This window comes from Hirundo rustica, chromosome 1 (assembly GCF_015227805.2).
Source record: "Hirundo rustica isolate bHirRus1 chromosome 1, bHirRus1.pri.v3, whole genome shotgun sequence".
Classification (NCBI taxonomy): domain Eukaryota; kingdom Metazoa; phylum Chordata; class Aves; order Passeriformes; family Hirundinidae; genus Hirundo; species Hirundo rustica.
Genome location: NC_053450.1, coordinates 98,009,715 through 98,037,395, shown reverse-complemented (window position 1 = coordinate 98,037,395; position 27,681 = coordinate 98,009,715). Strand labels below are relative to the sequence as shown.

The following is a 27,681-nucleotide window of genomic DNA, read 5'->3' as shown; positions in this document are numbered from 1 at the left end:
TTTCAGCCTTTCATTTAATTATTTGTACTGTATTCCAGGTACTTAACAGTAGAAGAACCCTTATGTAATTTTCTTGGGAGTATGTATCTGGAAATAACACCGTTGCTGAGAGTAATTAATGATAATTAGTTTTTTCATCATAGCTTAATTTTACAGTTATCAAGGTAGACCTTCTTCAGTAATCAGTCACATTGAGGTCAGTTGATGAACTGACTAATTTAATTGTTTATAAAGCTGTTGGATTTCTGTCAGGGAGAATCCTGGACTTCTGTGGTTTGGGTGAAGAAGAAAGTATCATTCTCTAGTTTTGCAGCATCCTGATATTAATTCAGATTGAGATTATCAACAGCCAATGTACTTAATAGCACCCCCTGTTCTTGGCAGCCTGGCTATCATGATGGAGAAGTTATTTGAGTTCATTTTTTGGTGGTATGAGAATGGGTCCACAAACTGCCCTGACAGAAATGGCCTGGGACATGGTACAGAGAAGAGAGACATAGCTTCAATAAAGCTGGTGCAGTCAAATTTTTTCTTGTCTGTTTATCTTTCATGCTGTCAGGCTGCAGGTCAGCTCTGATTGTGAAATCTTCTGTGTTGTATATATGTATTGGAATAAAGAGTCATAGGTATACTAGGCTAAAAAATGCTAATTTAGTGTAAAGCAGTAGATTAGTCTGTATGGGGAACCATTTCTACACTTGCCTTAGTATACTTAAGAGAACACAAATATTGTTACTTGGGATTAAATTCTAAGGTTGTGTTGTGGTAATACTGTGCTCTCAAGAAAAATCTCATAGGTAAGTTTTGAGTTGTATGTGTGCACTATTAGAATGTAAACTGGGTTTTGCGCTACAACTTCATGGACAAAGCAAGTGTCTGATTTTGAAAGCTTAAAAACTGCTCTCGGAGTAGAACAGAGGGTCGAAGAGTGTCAGCTTTGGGTTGCTGCAGATGTGCTGCCCATCCAGGATATTTTGTCAATAGTGAAGAATTATTGAGACACAGTAACTGATTATAGAAGACAAAGAGGAAAAATGTAAGCTTCAAGGCAATTATATAATAATTGTTCACATTGCTGCATCTTGCTAGCTTTGGCCCCTGTGCACCTAGACGGGAGAAGGGGATTGTATTTAACAGCTGTTAATGGATTTTTTTCCCATCAGTTGCTGTACTTGCTGTTCAATGTAGTTTCAGGTTTTTTGCCATCACAACCATAGCTGGGTCTTATACATGGTACAATGCATCATTAAGCTGAAGATAATCAGGGAATTACTATAAAGCATTGAGTAGCCCACTGTAAGAGAGAGAGGAAAGTGAAAACTTAAAATATATTTGTTTTCTATATGCAAAACCCATTTTGTAGTAGGTCCTTTTGTTAGGATGATGAAATCCTACTTTTGAATTCTCTCCCATGTCATCCAGAAATAGGCTGGCTAAAACTTTAAAGTTCCATTTGAAGTGTAGATGCAGTGAATTGGGTGTGAAACTGTACAATATTGTAAAAAGACAATAACACTGCACTGTGCACCAATATACACAGGGGACTATCTAGCTGGAAAATAGCTTTGCAGAAAAGATGAGATGAGGCCAACCCTGGAACACTGTGTCCAGTTCTGGGCAAGGAAGATATGTACAGTCTAGTTCATACTGGACTGAGTCCAGCAAAGGGCTATGAAGACAAGGAATTGGAGCATCCCCCACATGAGGAGAGGTAGAAGGAGCTGGAACTGTTTAGTCTTAAGAAGTGTCAGAGTAATCTTAGTGCTGTGTACAAGTACTGAAAAGGTGGAAATAAAGAATATGGAACCAGTTTCTTCTTAGTGGTATTAAATTAAAGGACAAGAGGCCACAGATACAAACTTCCAGCTGAACACAAGGAAAAACCTTTTTGCTGTGAGAATGGTAATAACACTGGATCAGGTTGCTTAGAAAGGTCATGGCCTCTCTGTCCTTGGAGAGACTCAAAATCCAGCTGGTCACAGTTACAGGCAATTGACCCTTTTTGGGCAGGACTTTTTGGCTAGGTGATCTGTAGAAGTCTCAAAATGAGCCATTCTGTAATTCTATGGTTAGGCTGATTTTGAATATTATTCTCTAATAATTTCCAGCAAGAGCTGTAGGAAAGGAGCATGTGTTTTATGGCATGAGCTAATATAGTTGAAATAAACCATGAGTTTTGTGCATGCAGATTGTTTTGCTCGGAAATGGGTTGCACTGCTTGATTCATTAAGCCTGAAACAATGTAACTCCTGTTTAAGAAGAATATTCAACATTTTGTAAATCTGTATCATCTTGAAAATTGTGAGATGCTGTAGGTGAATGTGCTAAATGATCAGAGAAGACAGAAAATAATCGATTTGGTAGTCTGGTTTAAAGCTTCCAGTGGTATGGGGAAGGCCTCAGATTTGCTTAATGCAACATTCGTTTTTCGTTTGTTTGGGTTTTTTTGGTTTTGTTTATTTGCTTGTGGGGTTTTTTCTTTTGTTTTCTGAGTTGTTGTTCCACTGATTAATACAGGAATTTTAAGAGCTGCAGAGAGTGTCTTCCATTTAACTTGCATGTTGTGTGCAGCTGACTGAATCATCTCATCGGGATTTAATGTAATGCTGACACAAATAGATTGCTGCGTGCACATTCTACTGTCATCTATCTTTAGGTGAAAGAATAGGTTATTTGAATTGCCTTAAAGCTAAAGACATCTATCCTGAAATTAACTTTGTCTTATAGGTGAGAGACAGTATATAAATAGAACATCATTCAATAGCATATTCTGAGTGGAAGGAGACTCACAAGAGTCATTGAGTCAAATGCTTGACATCACACAGGGCAATCAAAAAGTTAAATCATATATCTAAGCACATTATTAAAACATTTCTCAAATCCTGAAAAGCTTGGGGTCCACTTTCCTATAAAGCTTTTTTTTTCCAGTACTTGACCATCTTTTAACTGAAGTTTTTCCTGATAACTATCCAGTCTGAACTCTGTGACCAAGCTTTAAGCTTTTCTTCATGTCCTATCACTGTACGCTGGTGAGAAGAAGTCAGCAACTGCCTCTCCACTTCCTCCTATGAGAAAACTGTAGGCAGCAATAAGGTCCCCCCTCAGTTTCCTCCAAGCTCAACAGAGCTAATATTTTCAGCTGCTCCTCACGTCATTTAGTCTTCTACTCTCACTGCTCTCCTCCTTTGGACACCTAATGTTTTTGTATACTTTTTGCGTTGTGGAGCCAAACACACAGTACTGAATAAACCATTTTTGCACACAGTGCAAGGCGCTATTTTTGGCTGAATTTATGGTTATCCCATTAAAAGCAGTCAGTTAAAACATGTCTGAAGTGCATTCAGAAAGAATGGTAATAATCAGTATTGCTTGTTTCATTCCAGTTTTGTATTGATAGGAAACTTCAAAAGGAAATCAGTTCTTCCTGTCTGGGAAATAAAGCTGAATTAATTTAAGAATAAGGAAGTACTAACTCTGATGCTTAAGTCCCTGTTCTGTGGACTTAGTTATTTTTCCTCTGATTAGCTTTGTCAATATATTTTTCTCTCCTATGTTTGTTTCTAATTTTCAACTTCATACTAATTAAGGTACATTATTTAATGGTTCTTAAAAATATAATTGAATATAAATTCCTGAAACTGTGAAACTCTTCTAAAATATGTCACTTACGCATAATGTCTTTATGTGGCAACTTCAAATGGCATCTTTAATGTATTCATAAGAAAAGTACCAAAACTATTGGCTGCACTGTTCCCAAGTATAAACTCTGGTTTTGAAGATGAGCTTGTACTTACTAAAATGGGATGAGTACTTATTAATTTGCTTTGTATTTTTAAATGTGTCCTTATCAAAATATTTTTCTTAAAGATAATTCACAAGGACTACCTCTTTGCCAGGGCATTCTGGTTTTGTCAACAGTTAATGCTGAAGGGTTTTAATGTTATGGCAGAGCAGGCATGAAACCATATGGCTTTCATATGCTTCATTCATTCAAACCAAAGTTCCTAGGGATGCTAAAATCATAGAATCATAGGTTGGCTTGGGCTAGAAAGGACCTGAAAAGTCATCTAGTTTCAACCCCCATGTGATGTGCAGGGACACCTTCCACTAGACCTGCTTGTTCTGACTGCCATCCAGTGTGGCTTTGAACACTTCCAGTGATGGGACCCTTGCTTTGGGCAACTTGTTCCAGTACCTTAACACTGTCACAGTAAAGACTTTCTTCTTTATATCTAAGCTAAATCTCTCCTCTCCCAGGTTGAAGCCCGATTCGCTTGTCCTGCCACTACATGTCTTTTTAAAAAGTCCTTGTCTGTTTTTCTTGTGGGCTCCCTTCAGGTACTTGAAAGTTGCAGTTAGGTCACCTTGGAGCCTCTTCTCCAGGTTGAACAAATTCAATTCTCTTAGCCTTTCCTCGCAGGAGATATGCTCCATCCTTCCAGCCATCTTGGTGGCGTCCTCCACACTTGCTTCAGTTCAAGAAGTTGATGTCCTTCATGTGCTGGAGTCTCCATAGCTGGATGCAGCACTCCAGGTGCAGAGTACTCAGAGCAGAGTGGAGGGGTTAAATCAACTCATTTGACCTGCTGGCCACACTTCTTTTGATGCAGCCCAGGATGCAGTTGGTCTTCTGGGCTGTGAACACATGTTGTGAGGCCATGTCTGCCTCTCTTACTGAGTTCTTCTCAGCAGGGTCATTCTTGATCTGTTCGTCCTCCAGCCTTTATTGATACTGGGTGTTGCCCTGACCCAGGTGCAGCACTTTGCCGTTGGTCTCATTGAACCTCATGAGATTCCTATGGGCCCACTTCTTGAGCTTGTCCAGGTCCCTCAGGAAGGCATCCCTTCCTTCAGGTGTGTCAATTGCGCTGCTCAGCTTGGTGGCATCTGCAAATTTGCTGAGGGTACAATGTATCTCTATGATTATATAATTAATGAAGATACTAAACAATGGCGGTTGCAATACAGACCTCTGAGGGGCACCACTTGTCACTGATGTCCATCAGGACTCTGAGCTGTTGACCACTACTCTCTGGATGTGACTTTCCAGCCAATTTCTTTGCTGCCTAGTAGTCCACCCATCTCTCTGATAGAGAAAGCAGGATGTTGCAGGAGACTGTAAAGAAGTTTTTACAGAAGTCCAGATAAATAATATATGTAGCCCTTCCCTTGTCCGCTTATGTAGTTACTCCATCATAGAAAGCCACTGAGTTGGTCAGGTGGGACTTGTCCTTGGTGGAGCTGTGCTGGCTGCCCCAAATCACCTCCTTCCTCCATATGCCTTAGTATAACTTCTAGGGGGATCTGTTCCATGATGTTCTCAGGCACAGTGGTGAGACAATATACAAGTTTTTTCTAAAGGTACTATGATAGTCTGTGTTTATTTTATAGAAATACAGGCTGGACTTTAGCTTTGGGTCATCACTTTTACTTTGAATTTTTGTGTATGTATGTGTAAGCATGTCAGCAACAATTTCAGCCAGTGTTAGCTACTTATTATTACACTTGTACATTTGACAGTTTCTTGTCTCGGCAGACAGAAATCAGTTTTAGTAGAATTTACCACTGTGGAATTTTCTTCATTATGTAGAAACTGGCAGCAAAAATAGGAATCTTATTGAGGTAAAAAATGCTAATGAATTATTCATATTTTGGAGGTGCTTTTTAATATCTGAATCCCAGTTTCTCATTTTTTTTCTGCAGACTTAATAGATCATTTGAAAAGTGCTTTCAAAATATTATTTCGACAGTTGTATTGTATATTCTGGTTAGACTTCTTGGAGGTTATGCTGAAAGGTGAATCTGACTGTAATTCCTTCATTCGTTTTACATACCACATCTCATAACAAAAAGAGCAAATGGTCTTTAAAAATAGAATATGCCTTTTAGAGGCAAGCTGTGTGAGTTTTGCAAAACCTGTTTTTATTAAACTTTAGCTATCCATCAGACTTTAAGTTTTAGTGTATACAAAAGAAAACTTCAAACAGCTAATAAAATGGGTTGTGTCAAATAAGATTTGCATATAATTATAGAATTGCATTCTATTTTCAAATCAAAATGTGGGAAGCTTAAGTAATCTATACTGAATGACTGCTGTAAACATAGTTTACCATCATACTGCTCTTTATTAGTGATACAAAAGAAGCTGGCAAAACATTGAGAAAACTGAAAGTAAGTGTAGATGTAGAAATTAAAATGGACAACTTTAAAACAGCATTTGCAGTTCTTTGCAAAGGATACATATGCTGAGAAAAATAGTCTTTCTAGGGAAGATGCTTGCAGTCTAGATTATTTCATATTTATATGCCTAATGTTGGTACTTAGTAGGTAGGGTCTGCAGTCCTAACAATAAAATAGTCCAGCTGGAAGGGACCTGCAATGGTCATTGAATCCAGACCTGACCTCTTCAGGGCTGACCAAAAGTTAAAGCATATTAAGAGTGTTGTCCAATTGCCTCTTGGACACTGGCAGCTGTGGGGTATTGACCAGCCTTCTGGAAGGCCTGTTAAAGATTTTGACTACACTTTTGGCAAAGAAGTGTCCCTTAATGTCAACTCTGAACACCTCTTTGTCCCTCCCCCTCCACCCCAAGGGTCTGCTTTGAACTATTCCCACATGTGCTGGCACTGGGTACCAGGAAGAAGAGATCAGCACCTGCATCTCTACTTCTTTTCTGCCTGAGTTAAGATTAATTCTTAATCAGTCTTGAGCTGTTTTGAAGACCAGACTGCTGTCAGGTCTTCTGATTCTGTTCTCTCAGAATCAGGTTAGTATTTCAGCTTAAAAAATCCTAAACGATTTGTATTTGCCATTTGTATCTAGTTTATTTATAACATATAATACAGTATAGAATGGCATATAATAATATATAATATACTATATTAATAATATATACTGTCTTGCAATGTAATGTTGCAATGTTAATATATATGGATATAGTAAATATAGGTAATTTTAAATTACATTATATATAGTATACAAATAATAAATAATATAGTTTTTGCAATGGCAAAAAAACCCAAACCAATTTCAACTGCTCTTTTAAAAACTAAAGTATGAATTAGGCTATGTGGTTAAAATGTCCTAAAGTGTATTTTTAAATTATTTATTTTTATTAAGGTTAAAGCTTCACTTCCACAAAATCATATGTTATATTTTTTTCTTTGGCTGCCAGCTTTCACATTGCAGCTGTGGCTATTCCTAGAGGTTTAAAAAGAAGTTTCATTTGAAAGTGAATTAAATTCACTGGGGAAAAAAAAAAAGTATGTTAGTGCCTTGAAATGTTCTGGTTTATTCTTCCTTTCAAAATGTTAATTTCCAAAATCTTTATTAAAAAAATATGTAGTTCAGGAAGCTACATTGCATTAGCCTTTTGGAGAGTCTCTTGGCCTAAGGCATGGCCTAAGTGCTTGATTATTTTTTCAATTGGAATAAGCTGCACTCTGCCCTACCATGTGAGGTAACCTACCCAACCAGTAAAATGGGTACTACCTCCATGAGATTTTATAAACGACATTGTTTTTTGCTATTTGTTTTGGTTTTTTTTATACTACTATGTAAGATTTAACCAATCTGCCACAGCTAATTAAACTATCCCTGATATTCACCTAATTTCTGTTGCAGGCCCTACTGGCACAATGTTACAGGGAGTTGAGCAACATAGGAGTTCTCTTTTATCTAGAGACAGAAATTACAGAAGATCTCTGAAGTAGCATGGTTCAGGCTGATGGCCTCAGAAAAATAATTTTACACAGGTGCTCTGTGCTGTTTAATATGTCTCTTTGTAGAACAGTGTAATCAGAGTTGGTGCAAATATTTGCTACTGCTACTTCTAATTTATATTTAAAATTTTGTATAATATTCAAATCTCAGATGTAGACATTGTATTTAAAGAACCCCTTTTTTTCCAGGTTCCTGTATGTATGTAAACATGCTAGGAAAAACTTTAGATATTAAACGCTGATGATCACACTTGCGTATCTTGTGCTGCTTCAAAAGTTTTCCTTCACCTTCTTTTTGATATTCTTAACTCTGAGTCATCACAGTCCTTCTGTAAAGTTGACAAGACAAGAAGGCTTCTACAAAGCATGTATGATTCAGTTCTAGTTTCTGGATGCTTGTTTGCAGTTGTTCTGTCAAGCATGTGATTGACTGAACTTCTGGACCATTGCATGCATGGTAATTGGGTTGAAAAGAAGTATTTACTGTTTAATTTTTATAAATTTGTATTTATTTTTTTATTTTTAGGTACATTCAATTTCAGTCTTGATGCTGCTGATTCCATTCCTGGAGAAAGACAACCTACAGATATAAACTGGCTAAATAAAGACAGGAAAGACTCTAACAGTAATCAGAGTAGAAGTAATATACCAATTCCTAGTCTGTCTTATGAAGGAAGTACAGATTATGAAAGCTCTTCCACAAAATATCATGGCTTTTGTAATCCAGAAAGTCAGTATGGGAATTCTGAAGAGTTCCAGCAATATTTTGGTACTGGTAAAAGTTTGAAGAATCGCAGCTTCCAAAGCCAGAGATTGCACAGATTAAGAAATGATAGCACATGTGCTAGAAATAAGATAAGGCGAAGTACTACTGATGCTGCTGCAGGTCCAGGAATTTCAGATGCTGCACTAGTACCTGGTAGGAGAGCACCTCCTAGAGGATACAGTGATTTTCTCTCCTCTGAGAGTGACAGGGAGCTACCTAATGCAGATAGCAGAGGAGCAAAACCAAAGAGAACACATCTGATGCATACATCTGCAAGAGGTTTCAGGGAAAAGGGAAGGCAAGTACATGACCATGAAAAACGAGTCAGCTCTAAACAGAAAGTAGAGCTGTTTGAAAAATTGCCATCTTTGGATTTGACACAGTCTGACTCTTCAGAATCATCTCTTGGAAAGGCATTCTGTGATGCACCTTTTGGAAGTGGAGATGAGCAAAAAGGCTACAATAATGTAAACAAAAGATATCCCCGGAAGCCTGTGTGGAATAAACCCCAAGTAGAAAAAGAGTGTCAAAAAAGACACGATTCTCACCGTAGTAAAAATACAAAAGTAAGTAAGAAGTCTTCTGTTGCATATACTCCAAAAGATAAAAATGAAAGGAAGAAAGAACTCATTGCTCACAAAAATGATGAAAACTTGACCCGTGAAATCAGACGTCAGTTGTCTGAGTCTCTCAAGTTCAATGGAAGAAAGTTTCTGCTAAAGGGGGATCAAGTACCTTCACTTCATTTCAGCTGGACCCAGTACTGGAAAAAGCAAAGTGATGTACCAAAAAACAAAGAAACTCATACAGGTAAGTTTTTGAGAGTGTCCTGGACTCCTGTATGAAAGATACAATCTTGAATAATTCAAACAGTCTTTGCTTCAGTTCCTGCCTTGAGTAGCTGAAGATTATTATTTCACATTAAATTGGTATTGGTGTCAGAGGGTAGAATTAAATGTAAATGTCTAGTTTCTCAGTGGGAACATATTCTGTAAGTTTACTAGAGAATGACAGATTTTTTTTAAAGTTTTTTCTGTTTTGCTATCAAACTGCAAATGATGTCCTAGTCAGGTACCATATTAAAATGCATATGCTGTAGGAGTCAAATTCTGAGTATTCTGAGCAATGGGACTTGAGAAGGATGATGCTGAAACTGACTTTTGCAGAATAAGTCTTCTCATGTTTGATGTAGAAGTAGAAAAATGCCAGACAGGGGAACAGTTTTCTATACATACCTGAATTTTATGTGCTTTTTTCCTGCACCTTTGATGCCTTAACCTATAAAAGAAACAACACATACTTCTGAGATTGTATTAGTGTAAGAGGTGATAGAAAAGCTGGTCTTTATTGGAGGCCTCCAGGGGTAAATATGGAAAATGTCCACAAAGTCCTGCCCCCCCCCCCCCCCCCAGGGGTGCATACAGTTTTATAAGTTTAGTAAGTTAGCATAATTGACAAAAATCACCAATTAGTTGCACAAGTGGTGATGCAATTTCCCCCCAGTTCAAGCCCCTTCTAAATCCTTCCCCTTCAGGTGGGACTGAACCTTGTTGATGAAAATGTGTCTCAAAGAGCTGTTTCTCAAGCTTGGTTTCTAAGGAGAACCAAGATAGCATAGGGATCTTGGAATGTATTTTGTCTTTCTGCCTATTAGGGCAGGGAAAAGTACTGGGAAAACTAGCTACAAATGCAATAATAGGCTACAGAGCTCCAAATATATGTGTGAAGAATACAAGGACTATATAAAAGAAAAAATACAAAAGACATTAGGCATCACCTCAAAAGGTAATTAGAAATAGAGGCAATATCTGGATACTGTTTTTGGAAGTTTGAGAACAGAAACCTGTTCTGTTGACAACGTAAACCAGACCCACAGTTTTTGGCTGAGGGAATTTAATGCTGACTCGTACCGTTAGTAACTTAAAACATTAAATGGAAATCAGCTGGATCTCTTCACTGCTATGATACTGGTTGTTGTTTCAACTACATGTTAGGTAGCTTATTCTTACTGTTTTGCATAAGCTTAAGCACTAACTGTTAAGTGTTTTAAAAGTTCAGAAGCAATAAGGAGAAACACTGAGAATTAAATTTATTTGTTTTTTTACAAAACATCTCAACCTTATCTTCTGCAGCACAGAATGACAGAGATGGATAGACTAGTTCCAATTATCTTAACTGTGATATCAGGTCTGTTGAAGACTTTGCTTCTCAGTATCTCCTATTTCACAGCTGAGAAAGTAATAGCATAATCAGGAAACATAAGATAGACCTAGTTGGAAATTTTCTTCTTTTGGGACAGTCAAGATCTAAATAAATTAACTGTCATGCTCCTGGGTTCTATTTGAATCGTGATGTCTTTGTTTGGAAAAGACAGGTGTCTGCCAGGGAAAGCTAAAGCTTCCCTTGGAATGGAGAATGTAAATCCCCTCCCTCCAAATTACTATAATTTTGTAATTAAGGGCCTTCAGGCAAGATTTGGGAATAGGAATAACAGTTCTTTACTAAGAATATTAAAAATACAAATGTAGTAAAGCAAACAAACAATTAAAAAATCCTAGAAACACTGACAGAGGAGTCAGGATACAACCTGATGCCCTGGTCAGGGTGTTAAGAGTAGTCCATGTAAGTCCTCCTGGAGTAACAGATGTGGTTCTGTTGGAGTAGTAATGATCCTGTAGAAGAGTCCAGTGGTGGCAAGATGGGCCCTGTCTTTCCTCTGGGAATCCAGTGGAAAACCAGCTGCTTTTGTGTTCTCAATTAATTTTTTATCTAGGTAGGAATGCTTGGCTCCTCCCACTGGGTGGAGCATCTCACAATGGAATGATGTAATTTCATTACTCATGTGGTGAGCCTTTATGGCCCATTAACAAGATATCCCCCTGGAGAGAGGATGGCTCCTGGAAGAGATAATGAACATTGCTCCACCTGGTTTTAACAGCTGGCCAATTAACAGAAGCACCCGCCCCCTTCCCCCCCTCAGAGTTATGAGATAAAGAAAAAACACCTCTTCAACTGGTTTCAACAGATTGGGAATAGAATACATGGTTTTGGTTATATATTGCAACCCAAGACCCATAACCTTGAAGATACCTCAGTCTTTTTCCCAGCATTACTATTAAATGAAAAACATCACATAGAATAAGCAGGAAAATAAGTAGTAGTCTTTCCCAGGGAACTTAAGGAACTTCTCCTCCAAAACAGTAGTTTATTTGCATGCTTTATTTGGGAGCTTTTTTTGAAACATGGTCTGCTGCTGTTTTCAGGGAACTGGGATTGTAGGTTTTTAACTATTTCTGTGACAACTGCAGTTCCTGATTATGGTATAGCTTTAGTCTTTTGTAGAAAAGAAGTATCTTTTACGTGAGAATCTTCCTTTATGGCAGATAATAATGGGATAACAAGTAGAAATGACTGTTAATCCTAAATGCTGTGGGGCTTGATGCAGGAGAGCTAGTAAACAAGCTTGAAAATCCTATTGAGGAGGGCAAACAATGTTAACACTTGCAAGCCATGGGCTTGCTTACAGTCACATATGGTACAAGCAGATTTTGAATTGACATTAATTTTTTCTATTATTTTCCTTTTGTATTTCCTTAATTAAGAATTTAAACTTTCCGTGTTGTTGTCATCCACTCTAATCACAGAGAAGCAAAGAGAACTCTCAGTAAATAAAGCTGAATATACTTGGGTTCAAATAGTCCCAAAAACAAAATTAAAACGCAAACAAGGTTAGATGTTGCTACAAAAAAAAAAAGATCTATTTTACTTAATAGTAAACATGGCAAAGAGAAAGAAAATTAAAAGAAAGAAAGAAATAGAAAAAGGGGACCGGGAGGGCAAGGCAGGGAAACTGACAGAGACAGGTTAAGTGGAAACGTATCACCCCCTCCATGGGTTCCAGTGACATCTTGTTCCCCTCGCTCTGGTCTTCTTGGTGGTGAGGGTCCCCTGCTGAAAAGTATAGAATCCAGTGGATTGATCATGAGCCAGGTGGGAATGCTCAGACGCCTGCCTCCCTGAGTAGGGCCGGTTTTATATTGTCACCTGCAAGACTGTGGATGTGTTGCATCATGTGCAGTGCTCTCTGATGCATGGTCTGGGGACCCTTTGGAATGGGCCTTTGATGGGCCATTATATCCTCTCAACTGTTCCTTACATGAATGTCCAGTAGATCTGGCTTTCCTGGGGTGCGGGGCTCTGCAGTTGGGCGAGTCTGCGCAGCAGCGGATGGGCGTTCACTGCTTCTGACTAGAGGCTATGCCACACATCCAGAACCTCTCCTGCTTCCCCTTTCTGTGTTGGGATCTGTGCAAGTCTGGCAGCAGATAAACCTGGGGCTAAAGCTTCCACCCCAAAGCTTCTGGACATCCCTGTCTTAGATGTGTGCTCTTCCAGTGTTACCCATCATTTCCCAGATACATTGAACAACAGTGTTACTTTTTTTATCTCTATCCCTTAGACAGTTTAACTCACAGTTGAGGGCCTCAGCCCAGGGACCCAATTCAGGGTGCAGTGGACTTCCATGCAGTTTTTGTTAAAACAATTTGCTGTAATAGGCAAAAATTCTTCATAAAAATGTTTAAGCCATAAACCATAACATTTCAGTCTCTGACACTTGTATTGGCACAATCTTAAAATGGTGCATTTTTACATTACACTGTACACTTGTAGTTAATATAGTTTCAAATCCTGTGGACATTTCAAAGGTATATTTGGTAGTCTTACCTTGATGAGTGAGAGTTAATCTGTGTCCTAGGTTACAATGTAATATGTGCCCAAAGTATGTATTCTGTCACCATCTACATGAGTTGTTGAAACTAGGTTGGGCAGTGTTCTCCTTGCCCCCTCCCTCCAGACTATCTTCTGTTAATGGCCCATCAATGCTCTGCTTCATGACTCATCTATAGATAACTCCCTCCAGGAGCTATCTCTGTTTAATGGGCAATCAAGGACCCATTGCAAAGACCCTTTGTGAGATGCTCTGCCCAAGGGGAGGAGCCAAGCATTCCCACCTGGATATAATCTGGCATTTGGGACAGCACAGGCAGCCTTACCCACTGGATTCCCAGAGGACAAGAGCTACTGGACCTTTCTGCGGGAACACTGCTTCAACAAGACCACTTCATCTGGACTGCTACCACCACGGTTTCAGGTTGTATTCTGACTCTGACAGTGATGTTTTGTAGTATTGCATGTGTTTTATTTTATTTTACCTTTTTTCTCTCCTATTAAATGGTTTTATTCTGACTTAGAGTCTCTCGCTGGTTTTGCCTTCAAGCCAGTACAGTCTGACAGAAGTGGAGCTTTATGTGGTGCCTTTCTTATGGTTGAACATCAGGCTATTTTGACTTTAATGTGGGGTTCTTGCTTTATTTTCAAAGTACTTTTTTGCATTTGTTCATATGGCTCGAAAGACTCTGTACTTTGGCTGTTGTTCCCAGTAATTCCACTCCTAAAGCACTCATTTTATAAAGGGCTTATTCCCATAATCCAGGTTCTTTGCTAATATTTGTAATGTCATCTCCTGTGAATACTTACAGATAGAAATTAAATGCAATTTTGGCAGAGGCTTCTGTATTTAAGAGTTTTCATATTTTTGGTTTAAAGTGTATTCAAGGATGAATTTCCATTATAAAGTGATGTGTAAAGTCTCAAACTTCTGCCAATCATAAAAGTATTAATTAAAAAGATCAGAGTAGTTGTTATTTGTCAAAGTGGATTTTGCATTGCCACTTTAATAGGAATCTTACATTCTTTCCTCCTTCTCTAAACCTAAAAAAATGTATAGCAAGTATCAAACTGGAATCTTCCAGGAGTAAACTAATGCCTTATTTAATGCCACAGAGGTAAAATAAGTTTTGCTATAACTTTTTGAATTTAATTTGAGTTTTGTTTATCAGCTATCTGTTCTTTTGTGCACAAATAATATATTTTATTTGCAGGGTCATTGATTGAACAGCTGACCACAGAGAAGTATGAGTGCATGGTATGCTGTGAGGTGGTCCGAACAGTAGCGCCAGTGTGGAGCTGTCAGAATTGCTACCATGTATTCCACCTGAATTGCATCAAGAAGTGGGCACGATCGCCAGCTTCACAAGCTGAGGGTCGGTATTTTCTCAAATGTATATTTTATATTTATTCTACATTATGTATACATATTGTATTTATATTATACCTTATATATTATATATTCTCAAATATATATAAAATAGCCAAATTCATGTGTTCCTTATGCAGTGAAAACTATTTAGAAATATTGTTTAAGATAACAGTGTGACCCACCCCTGAGGCAGGCATCAAGTTCATTGTTAAAGGGATCCCTGGGGGTGGATTAAAGCAGAACACCACTAAATAACTGATGCTACAACAAATTTTACAAGAATTGCTTTGAAACCTTAAGTGGAAAGAAACTTAATAGATTCGAGAAGGGGTATTGTAGCCATTCTGAAGTGTATAATCACCCTAAGAGAGGAAAATTGGGAAGAGAAGAAAAGAGATGTCTGTCACCACCCATGCCTCCAATGACATGGGTGGGTGGCATGGTTGTCTTGGTTTGAGAGACAGGTATCTTCTGGGGAGGGGTGCGGCCTGTCTAGGAATGGGGAATTCCAATCCCCTTCCTCCAAGTTATTATAATTTAGAAAATTAAAGGGGCTTTTCAGGCAGAGGTATGGGGAAAGGAATAACAGTTCTTTACTAGTAAGTATAACAAAGCAAACAAACAACAACAATTACAGCATTAATAATAAACAGAACCAGAACCTCAAGGGGCTTTGTTTCACAAAGCCCGGGGTAGTCTGATCTCTTGGTACTCCGAGAGCACCAAGCTGGAATGGTGGAAATCCCCAGGCTGGTGGCTGGAATGGCAGGATGTCCCCGGCGGGCGGGGGGGTGCGGGGCTACAGCGTAGCACAAAAAGCAGTGCTGAGGAGGCCTTGACTCCCAGGCAGGGCTGGCCCATCTTCAGCAGGGCAGGCGAAGGAGCTCCAAATTCCTGGGCACACGAGCAGATGGTGGTAATCTTCCAGGACTGGACTTTCTGTTTACCATGGAATTCTCCCGCAGCAAACTGCAGCCTGGACATCCTCTCTGATGTGAGAGCAAAATCAAAAAACACCCAGCTCCCCTAGCTCTGTCCTTTTCCCTCCCCCAAAACTCGTGTGATCTTTCCCCTCCTGATTGGCCATGTCTTTTGTGTTGGTCAAGGACCATCTAAGCACCAGTACTTTGTCTCTTAGCAACTTATGGGGAAAATTTCTTTAAGACAAAAAGGAACAAACCTAACCCCCAGCAATGGTCTGTGGTTGCAGTATGCAGTCTGAGCCCATCAGGGATGGGGGCATGCATGCGCATCAAAAATTGGTGGGTTTATTACCCTGATTCTTGTAGTAAACACTCCAGTACATCCTCCAGGAAGAATCTGGGGTATGTACAGTCTTCTTTCTGGAAGGTTCTGGAAGTCTGGCAGTGTCAAACAGGGGGCTTGAGTTTACGTGTCTGGGTGTGCCTGGAAAACTTTTCTGAACAAAGGTTCCAAGTTTAGAGTTTTGCAGCTGCACGGTGCTGGCTTGCAGTGCAGGAGAGAAATTGGCATAAAAAACCCCTCTGCCCTGCCTCTGTAGTATTCATTGCTTAACAGTGGTTTCTCCTTTAATTAAACAAGCTTAAACAGCTTGTTTAAGGCAAAATTTATCCATAAAGTACAAATAGTTCACTCACTACAAGCAGTAAGCTGTAAACAAGTTTTAGAATCCATCTTTTTCTCGTCATTCTGTATATGCCTTACATAATCCTCATAACTCTATTCTTTCCAGTGTTCTAGCTAAACCTAATTTCCAGATTTGGATACAGAAGATAATTTAATGAAATCAGTGCATGCATTAGTTGTGGCCTTTTACTCAACCACTTTTTTTGTTTGTTTCTCAGATAAAATATTCCTTAAATTCATCCCTCATGCCATGCAATGAAGGGGAATTCAGAGAAAATAGAAAGCTTCAGCCTTTGTTATCAGCTTTAGCTGTTTCAGAGTCCTTTTTGAAACTCTTAAACCAGTACGTTATGTGCTTTGAATCCTTTGATGTAAGCTAAGGCTGAATTGCAGCTGTGGCTCAGTTCAGTTGGGTAATGTTTCTGAAGGTGATAATCTTGAAGTAGACTTTTCCTGTACCTTGGTTGTTCAGTGTTTGCCATTCTTTGTGTGTCTTTCTGTATCTCTCTGAGCAGACTGAGGAAATAGAGTGTCACCTAGTTCCAAATGTTTGACAGAAGTTCTTACAGACTATAAATCTGCAAGGGAGAGGTTGGTTGCAGAGTTCTTTTTACAGAAGATACATAGTCAAAGTTCTGGGTAGGGCTGGTGGTGAGCCCTAGTTCTCACTTGGTGAGTGTATTTCAAATGGGCTTGGGGTATTGCTTTACCCTGAGGAGGGCATACCGGAGAAATGCAACATTCTCAGGAGGTTAAAAACCAAACTTTATTGGCAAACTTTATAAGCCAAACCGAGTGACTGTTGGGTGACTCATCTTTTTTGGAGTTGATTTATCTCCCTGGAACAGCTTACACCTTGAGAAAAGAGTAGCTGCTTGCTTAAGGGTGCTTTTATTTTTCAAGACAGTAACTATAGATGCTTGAATCCTGAAAGCATTTGAATAGGAACATTTTGGGCCGTTTGCTTTTCGTGTAAGAATTTGTGTACTGTATGTTACTGCATTCTGCATATGAGAGAACTAGAGCTAATCATTAACTGAAGTTAAAGGTTGTGGCCTCAGTAGAACTGATACCATGGCTCCAGTAAAGACACTGGTACATATTTCTTGACCTGCAAGGCTCTGCTATCCTATCTTGTATAGATTTTGTACTTGAGAGTGTATTTGTTTTACCATAGGTTGTTTCAGTATATGTTCTACATTTCAGGCTTTGGATAATGAGGAATTCACTGGAATCCTGGCAGTTATTATTGTCTGCTGTAGGAGAAATGGGACAGTGTAATCCACCTTACTCCATAATTTGCTTGGTTTTGGAAGGGGGAGGAAAAAAAGTTGGTTTTTTTTAATTTTATTTTTGGACACAATTTCCTTTGATTTTGCAAATGCTCTAATGAATTCCAAAATAGCTAATTCAGCAACCAAACTTTTCACTGGTATGTTTCACTTCCAGCCTATTTTGCTAATAAGATGAGTTTTGAATGTTCATTTTATGTTTTTGACGCAACTGAGTGTGTCCTGATTTGAAAGACAGGTCTGTCAAAGAAACAGGAACCTCCCCTGGAATGGAAAATATGACCCCCTTCCCTCCAAATTATTACAACTTTTGAAACTTAGGGGCTTTCAGGCAAAGGTGTAGGGAAAAAGGAATAACTTATACTAGTGTATAAAGGCAAACAAACAACAACAATGGCAGCAACAACAAACAGAACCAGAAACCCAGTGACAGCCTTTTCTTGGCTGCAGGCACTTTCCTCTTTGGTGTAGTTACTGTCACACCCGGCAGGGTCGCTGTTGGCTCCTGGGCAGGTACAATGATTCCCCTGTGGCTGCAGGGGACATTGTGGCACAAGTGGTAATGGTGGGCAGGGTGGATGGTAAAATGGACTGTAGCAGGGACCTTGGAGAGGCAGCTGGGATGGCAGAAGCAAGCACAGCCCCTGGGGTCACAAACAAAATATAACAGAAAACTTCACAGCCTTCGCAGGGGCTAAAAGGCGTTTTGTGGATGTTAAAGACAATCAATAGCCAATTTTAATATAAAGTAATTTTACTTTGCCATTTTAAAAATAACCATCTGAAATAGCCACAATAAAAGAGACAACCTCAATCCCGGGTTATCAAAGTTGGGTGAATGCAGAGACGGTCACGAATGAACCAGTCTTCTCCTATTCACAATCGCCTAGATCCAATGGGCAGGTTTTATACAGTTTTTCTCCCCCGAGGCAGAATTTTGTTAGTTTGTATCTGCAACACATATTCATGTGTTTTCTTTCTCTGACCGCTTGGTTCTGAATGCTTCTTCTCGGCAGAATCAGGCGCCTGAATGGAATTCCAGAAAGTCGGCATTGGGATGCTGATAGCAACATCTCTGGGTCTTCCTCTTCTAGATTGGTATCATGTGTTAATCACCAGAGGAGGCAGGTGGCTCTTCCTTGATGGATGGGACATCTCCTGTTTGGCCATTCCTTTTGGTTGCTAATCTGGGCTTTGCCCTTCTATTGTCTGGAGTCTCTACGATTGCAAATCAGTCTTGGCAAGCAGGAGAGTTTCCACCATTTGGTGGGAACCCTCTGCTTGTAATACAGTTTATAGTTTATAACATATAGAACTCGAATTTATCTCAAAATACCCATCACAGTGGACAAATGGTACTGGTTGGAGTGTAGCAAAAATGCCTGAGGCAGCAGCAGAAAGCAGTGGAGCTGGGCAGTGGCACCTGGACTTTTCTTTAGCAGCTGCCTCACGCAGCCAGGGAGATGCGCCCTCTGGGAATGGGGTCAGAGTCCTGGATTTTCCTCTGGGGCACCTGGATAGATGGTGTAATAAATACGATAGACCAAATTCTATAAATCAAAATTTAGAATTTTATTGTGAGACAGAATAACAGTCTCTGATAGCCACAATTAAAGGGACAGTGTCGAACCCCGGGTTTCGGCACTGGGTGAACGCGGTAACACACTCTGTCAGTATGTCACCCCCCCAAGTTCACATTTCTGGCTTGGAGCTGTCTCTTTTTATACACTGGATCGCTGAGAGAAAATCGGGACTCCGAGATTCCCTCTTCTGAGGCAGCCTCATTAGATATTCATGTTTGGGTTCTGGTGTGTCTGAATGGATTTGCTCTGGAAGACAATGTCCTTGATTGCTGTGTCCAGGTGCTGTGTAGAAATGTTAATGTCGGGAGGAGACGGATGAGATATCGATCTGATGTAATCATTGGTTCTCCGGATTCTCCATCTCCCTTTTCCGTTGTCTTTGTTCTCTTTTTAACGATTCCCGGCAGAGGTGTCCTCGTGTCCCTTTTCGTGTAATTCTTAACATAGTTTCTCGTGTCCCTCCTGTGTAATCTCTGGCGAAGGAAATTCTTTGTACCCCTCTCCGTGCAGCTTTAGTCTCAGTTAACCTGTAGTATACTTGATTAGAAAGAAAACTTATATTTACAGGGGGTGAATTACATCTTATATCTTTTAACACGAATTAACTTTAGGACATACATTGCAATGGTGAGGGTCCTTTCCAATCAGATCAGATGTTAGTAAGTTCCCAGTTCAATGGCTGCTCTTAAGAGCAAAGGCTCACCCACAGTAAGGAAGAAGCAGTGCAGGGCTGGGTGCTGCAGTGGCAGTGAATTCTCCCCAGAGTAAGCTGCAGCTCAGCTGCCCTTGTTGGGTGCCAGGAGTGAGAGAGAGCTAGGGGCTAAACTAAGCCACTCAGCCCCCAGCAAAAATCTTGCAGTACCTTTGCCCTTCCCAAGAGAAAGCCCCTCAGGTAAGAGAGTAGCCAGCCAAACCCTTCCCCTACCTTGGCCATTTCTTTTGTCTCTCTTAAGTATCAGTCATTATTTTTTCTTAGCAACAAATGGGACAAAAATCCATGAGAGAAGGATGAGGAGAAAAAAGGATAAATCATGACCTCCAACAGTGTTTCAGTGAAAATGGCCCTCCATATAGGGCCTTGCAGCAGCAGGTCTTAAGCTTAGTGGTTCATAGTAGAAGGCTAAAAGTGTGTGTGTGTGCATGTGCATAATTTCTCACAATTTTTTATGATCACAGAATTGGATCAGAAAAATCCTGAATACTTGGATGAAGTAGATAACATTCCTCAAGGGTGTCTCATATAGTTCCGTCTTCCAGAACAACAGTGATTTGTGTCTGTTACAAGAGAAAAGTAGGTATGGATCCTTTGGGGGCAAGGCACAATGCTCAGCAAGGGGAAGCTTCAACATTAATGAAAGCAAGGCATTACCAGGGTAGAAGCCCTGGGACACCAACACTAGTTAAGTGCTGGGACACTATGTAGCAGAACACTTAATGGAAGTGAAAAACAGGAGTGTACCGCTCTCCTTTTTAATTTGTGCTTGTTAATGCATTGTGCGTACGTTTTGCTTGTACCAAACTCACTGATGTAATGCCCGTGTTATTGTCTGAATTTTGAGATCCACAGCAGGCCATCAGATTGATGTTGATGCAAAGGTGGGTGCGGTTGAAAAGGAAAGTGATGTATTCTGGATTACTATGTTAGTGTGATAAAACGTGCTTAAGGCTCTATGTTCTTGGATGAGAAGAAGCAATAAACTGTCTTAGGTCTAGATTTCTAGGTTCCAGAAACTAGTTCTAGAACTAGGTTTCTGTAACAGTCTTCTCACACTCTATAGTATCTCTCTTCTTGAGCTGTGTTTCTTTAGAAACTTCTTTGCCTTCTATTGTCTTTACAGTCTCCTGAAAAATGACAGCTGGTTTGGCCAAGTAGAGTGAAAGAGTCTCCTGATGATCTGTGGGGAGTCATAAGGCATCACTCTCTTCTTGGTCTGTTTTCTCTGGTGCGTTAAAGAACCTTCCCAGTCTTCTCATTCACGAGACCCTCTGGCAGTTATACTTTCAACACCATGCTGAGACCAAAGCTCTTTCACAGTGGACAGCAGCAGTGAGCCAGTGGGTGCTTTGCTTGACTCCCTGCCGTGCTGAAAATCATGCTGTGAAAAGCTGGTGTTCATAAAGGAGATAGAGGAGTCTTGCAACTTTATTCAAATGAAGGGAGAGAGTCCACTAGGCCATACCACTATGGGGTCTCTTGAGTGGAGGATGCAGCCTCCTTTTATCCTAAACTCCCAGCTGCATGTGGCCATCCTCCTTTCCCCATTGGGTTGAGGTGCTAGGAAGGTAAAGATTCCCAAACTGCCTACTTAAATATTCCGCATTGAACGTGTGAACTGCCCCCACCCCCATCACACATTGTATGACCATTAAAACTAGCTGTAACCCCATCCTAGGTGGAGAAGCCAATATTCATAAGTCTATTAGGCCTGTTGGTTTTCCCCCAAAGTTCAGAAGTTCAAGCTGTGCTTGACTCTGCAACAAACTTGGGTGGCTTGATGTTTTTAGTGACCCCCACACCCATTCTTCCAGAACCTGATTGGTCCTTTCAGATGGAATCATTTGTGAAGACATTAATACCCATTTCTCATATCATTAGGTTTGTTATGACCCCTCACCCATTCTTCCAGATGGAGTCATTTGTGAAGACATTAACACACATTTCCCCCATCTTTATTTCTGCAATGTAGATTCAGAAGCACTCAGAATTAGAGAATGGATTTTTGTTGTATCTTAGAGATGTCCTGGTCAGGAGTAGGAGCTCTGCTGGGCATCACTTTGCCATCATGTGGAAAGATAGTTTCCTGTAAGAAAGCAAGCATTTTACTAACATTTTTAATTATGTCTTGAAGGAATGTGACCTTAAGGTATCGCATAGCTACGGTCAGTTTGACAAAAATACCTGCCCTGCACACAAGGTCTTTGTTTATAAAGAGGAAATTTTTGTCACTTGCCCCCTTCCTTCTTCCACTTCTTTTTAAAACTAATGTTTAAGTGGTGTTTAACTTGCGCCCTTAAATTGATAGAACAAATATTTAAGTAAATTTGTCCTTTCTTTGTAGAGAAGATAGTTTAACAGATGTGAAAAACGCCAATCACTTGTTTTTAAAATTTTGAAAGTTTAATAGTAAATAAGATGGTTATAAAAATAGAATTAGAGTAAAAAATTGAACAATTAGGATTAGGACAATACGAGACAATAAAAACAAAGTTACAGACGTCTGGGTGCCTCCCTGAGCAAAAAAGCTCTGAAGAAGGACTCCCGTTAACAAAGGATTATCTCTTGAAAGCAATAGCCTGTTGAATATTCATACATTTTATACATGATGCATAAATTCCATTCAAACAAAGAATTGTCTCTGGTTAGTGTCACTTTTTTCCTTTAATCTCTATGGTGTCTTCAGGGCTGAGCAAGGCAGGAGAAGTTGGTCTCTTCTGATAAGGAAGTAGTAAATTCTTTTTTTCTCTGAAAGATTTACGTTTTCCTGTGGTTGGTATATAAAAACTACATTTTAACTACAAAACTACATTTACCATACTATCAAAATATTAATACAACATTAACAATCAATACAACATAATACACATAGTAAATATCTTGCGTAGAGCCATATAATATGCACTTTTCACACAGGTATTTTCATTTTGACTGGAAAAATTGGAGATATTTGAGTTATTACAACCATCTCTTGCTATTCTGCCCTTGGGCTGCACTACCAAGTGTACTATGTCTGTACCAGTTCAGTGCTGACCTCTAACGCAGCATTTCTAGAGTTCTGAGTTTCAGTGGTTGGAATAGAAATTACCAAAAATTTTGGTAAATAGTTTCAAGTAAAGAAACTTTTTTATCCCAGAAAGGAGAGATAACAATTACTAAAACAGTCTCTAGTAAAAGGGAATGAGGTGTCTTGATTCTGATTATACGACTGTCCTTTTGGTGTCTTTGGTTGGAGTTCTGCCTACTTCACTTCTGTTCATGAGAAGGTTCATCAACGTGGAATGTTCTTTCTGTCGGATCATCCACATTCTCATGTAACCTCTTTGTTTAGTAATCAGGATTTACAGGACCACTTCTTACAAATGTGTATGTGAGGAGTCAACCTGCCATCATTCGGTACAACTGTAATTGTGCATGAATCCTGGAACATAATTTTTATTACTTTTAATTTTGGAGGAAGGTGACCATGCATGTCCCTTATGAGTAAACATATATTAATGTGCTTTGAGCAAAGTGTATTGGATTATGTAACCTAAAAATGTGCATTCTGTTTCATCTGTTGAAAGCTGTTTTTTGAGAGATGTTTTATCCTTTTCTTGTAACCCTAGGAGGGAGGGGGGTGGTGGATGCCTTCTGATAATGGCCCAGCCATTAAAACCAGGTGGGGCACTGTTTCTTATCTCTTTCACCACCCCTCCATCCTCCAGGGGGACATCTTCTGATAATGGGCCATAAGGGCCCACCAGTGACATGATACATTCCATCATCCCATTGTGAGATGCTCCACCAAGTTGGGGAGAAGCTAGCTGTTCCTAGCTAGATAAAAGCTGGGACCGAAGAACACAAGGCATCCAGTTTTTCCACTGGATCCTGGAGGAAGACTTGATCCATCTTGCCACCACTTGACTTTGTACAGGACCATCTCTACTTCACAGAACCACATCTGTTACTCCAGGAGGATTTATTTGGACTGCCTCTAACACCCTGACCAACAAGGTGCCAGGTCGTATCCCTGACTCTGTCAGGGCTTTTTCCAGGATCTTTGTTTGCTTCCTTGCTTGTTTTTTTAATACTACTGCATTTGTTTTTGTTTTTTTTTTCTTTTTTAAAATATTCATAGTAAAGATCTCTTATTCCTGTTCCCATATCTTTGCCTGAAAGCCCCTAATTGCAAAATTATAATAATTTGGAGGGAAGGGAGTTTATATTCTCCATTCCAAGGGAGGCTCCAGCTTTCCTTGGCAGACAACTGTCTTTCAAAACCAAGACACAAAGATAATCAATGAAGGTAAAGAAGAAAATATTTCTTGCAAGGCTGTTTTTTATGGGTTCCTATTTTTTGGGCATCTTCACTATACTCTAGGGAAACTGTTGCTTGTAGAGGACCAGACATCCAGCTCCAGGGGAGTTGTTGGTAGGAGAGGTCTGCTGGCCTCCTGAAGCTTTCTGGGTAGACTTGCCTTCACAGCTTTTGAAAACATAACATGGAATAAGAATGAGTGGAATTGTTAATGCAGTTATTAAGTATAATTGTAGAAATATGCCTCTTCCTCTTGCTGCGGACTCCAGGACGGTGTAGATGAATGTAGACGAGAGATCTCTGAAGTTAGGTTTTAGAAGATGAGGTTTATTGTAAGGGATGTGAGGCCTTGCTCGGAGCTGCCAGGCTGCAGCTCGTGGCAAGGCCTAGGAAGGTGGGGGAAGGGAGAAGTAGGGAGAGGAAATTCCAAGAGAGGAAAGTCCTCGGGGAAGGGTGCAAGCAGAAAGAGACCGTCCAGCCCCCCGGGACCCCTTATCAGGGGTCTTCAAGGTGGGCTGGAACAAGCCTTGGGCCAATGGGGTTACAGATACCTGATACTTCAGGGGAGGGGTACAGGTGTGGGATGAACCATACATTGAGGGGTGAGACAGAACATTCCATTTGACCTCTGGGTCTGGCTGCAGGTAACTTTCAGATGGTCACATAACTGTTTTCCCAGAGATCCAGTATCTAATACATCTCAAACATCAAAACTTACTTTCAATTCTATCTCACTTACATGTTTCTCATTCTCAGAATCTAAGCAATCATATTTATAGGGCTTTCTGGCTTCATCCTCCCCAACATCTCCCCCGTTCTTATTAACAACTAAAACACTAGACACTGTCTTACTCATTACTTTTTTCACACACTGAAGTATGCAGTGAACTGCTACTAAAACTACAACTACTACTATTAGAATGATCAAACCTATCTTACAAAGTTCCTTTAGCCAAGGTGCAAAGCTCAAACCATCAAACAAATTGTCTAACCAGGATGGGTCATCTATTGTAATTTGGCTAGCTAAATCTCTCAATTCTTGCAATTGTTTATGAATGGAAACAGAGTGATCAGACAAATTCATGCAGCACAAACCTTCAAAATCTTTTGGAAAATGTACTCTAACTAAACAGGTTTTTCAGGGCTTCTGTCAGATAGACAGATGGTATCAGAGCCTACAGACTTGGCTAAAACAACTCAGACATTCATCTTTGGTTGACTTAGGTAAAGCTTCACTACAAAAACTAAAACAAAAGAACAAAAGTAACATGCAAACAATAAAACTCCAGTCTTTTCTTGGGCTGTTCTTGGCAGATCATCTTCTGGTGATTCTGCGCAGCTCAGGTCTGGGTGCTTGCTTCTTGGTTTGCAGAAGTACTGGCTGATGTGGGTGTGTCAGCAGGCTTCGATGCGTGGTACTGCTTCACATTCTTCACTGGAACCCACTTGAGTCCTCTTTCTGTGGAGGCAAATGCAAACCTCTTCCCCCATGTTACAGGATTATATGGTCTTTCTAACTGTCTTGATTTTAAATTTTTAATTGAAACTGGGGGGTGTTCTTTCAGTTTTACCTTTTTAGTGTTCAAGAAATGTCTGTAAATGTGGGGATCAGGCTCTTTTGCAGAGCTGTTCAGAAAATGATAAACATACTGAGCTTTCTTCAATCTCTTTTGAGGTGTCACTTGGGCTTTCCCCCTTTTCACTTGACTTAAAATGTGTTCTAGGGTTCGGTGTGTTCTTTCTAGGGTATTTTTCAGCAGTTCTTTAAAATATGAAGAGCAGATGCCACTGTCCTTTATCACTTTTTGCAATTCTTTCATGTCTTGAGATGGGATAGGTGTCCATGTTCTGGGACCTCCAGCTTGCTGGCTGAATATCACAGGCATAGCTAGAGGATTTAGATTTTCTTCTTTGCAAATTTCTCGTGTGACTTCATGCCAGTCTGTCAGTTGAAGGTCATCAGAACATTTCTGGGGACCTTCTAAAATCGGGATTGGTGGTGGTGGATCCTCAGATTTGAGAGAGTTGGCAGCTGCAAGGGCAAAACAGTTCTCTGTCTGTCCTGTATTTGTTAAAGTGGCTGCCACATTCCATCCTCCCCCTTCTCGTTGCAAGGCTTGTGTGCCAAGCTGTGGTTCTGTCATGCTTGGGCACGATGCAAGATGCGGCGGCAAAGGCAGAGATGCAGGAGGCACAGGCAGGAATGCAGGAGGCACAGGCAGGAATGCAGGAGGCAGAGAGCTTGTCAGTGAAGACATCTGAGAGGAACTTGAAGCCGCGGGAGGAGTCGTCAGGCATGAAGCTGTTACAGTAGCACGTAGGTCTGGCGGTGGAAGAGGCGCGGAAGGATACATATAAGTCGCTGTAGAATCGTGTTGCTGTTGTGCTGTGTGCAGGGTCGTGGACGGGGGAAGGGCTGCTGAAGGCTGTGGTTGTGCAGAAACTGCTGAAGTCTGTGGCGTCGGGGGCTGTGCAGCACGCGCGGCAGTGTGGACTATTTGCGATGGCACTGTAACAAGTTCCGGCTGAGCGTAGGTTTCTGCATGGCTGCGGGAGCTGGCAGGCTGTATTACAGGCGGTGATGCGGCTTGGCGGGTTGGCGCGTACTGCGCATGCGCGGGCTGCGCAGTCTCGGTGTAGGGGGACGTTATGGCGGCGGCTCGCATGGGGCGCGCGGGAGGCGGCGGGGGCGCGGGAGCCGCAGCAGCGGTAGTTTCAGGGGCCGCGGGAGGGAACGCGAAGGAGTCTGCGGGCACAGGACACGCAGGGGCTGCGGCAGGGGGCAGCGCAGCGAACTCGGTGGCGGCCGCGGCGTCTGGTGCAGCTGCTGCTCCGGCAGGGACGGGGGGACGGGGTAGAACACACCGCGGGGCAGGGACTGGGCTCGCATGGCCATCCGCCGTCCGTGCCGCGGCACTCAGCCGCTGGTAACTCGCAGGCTGGGCCGGGGCTCGCCGCGGAGCGGGGACAGGGCATGCATAGTCAGCCGCCGTCTGTGCCGCGGGAGTGAGCTGCTCGTAGCTTGCGGGCAGGGCCAGGGCACGCCGCGGAGCCGGGACTGGAACGGGCTGTAGCATCCGCCGCGGCGTGGGGCTGGGGCAGTCTGCAGGCGCCCGAACACGCGGGGGAGTGACGGGCGCAAGGGGAACTGCAGGGATAGCCGGTACCGGCGCCGGCGGCACCGCGGGCGCCGGCACCGCTGCAGCCGGCACCACCGGGTCGTAGAAAGGCGGCGGCGGCGAGGCAGCGGCGGGCACAGGCGAGAGCGGCTGCGCCGCCAGCGCCGCGTCGGCTGCTGCGAGGGGACTCTGTGCTGCTTGCAAGACTGTGGCCGCTTGGTTGTGGAGGAGTCCGGCAACGGCGGCGACCACAGCCGCAAAAGCCATGGCAGGCGGGCCGGCGGAACTCGCGGCAGGGAGGGGGGGTAGAGCCGGGGCCGCGTGGTATGGAGGGGGCGGGGCTGCCGCCGTGCCGGCAGCGAGAAGCACTGCAGGGACGCTGTCAGTGGGCGGGCTCGAAGGGGCAGAGACGGGGACGGGGCACGGCACAACGGAGCGGGGGGAGGGAGCCCCGGTAACAGGAATTCTAGCCGTAAA

General features: G+C 41.4%; 1 protein-coding gene across 5 annotated transcripts in view; it reads left to right on the top strand.

Moving 5' to 3' along the window:
• The window catches only part of NFX1 (nuclear transcription factor, X-box binding 1), a 95,334-nt gene that overhangs the window by 838 nt on the left and 66,815 nt on the right, over positions 1 to 27,681 (top strand). For all 5 annotated transcript variants that reach the window (XR_009208450.1, XM_058423181.1, XM_040086142.1 and 2 more), the window contains exons 2-3: positions 8,248 to 9,297; positions 14,430 to 14,591. Coding sequence is in view for 4 of the 5 variants with exons in the window: in XM_058423181.1 (XP_058279164.1) it covers positions 8,248 to 9,297; positions 14,430 to 14,591 (1,212 nt within the window). In the remaining variant the exon portion in view is untranslated. The remainder of the gene's footprint in view (positions 1 to 8,247; positions 9,298 to 14,429; positions 14,592 to 27,681) is intronic.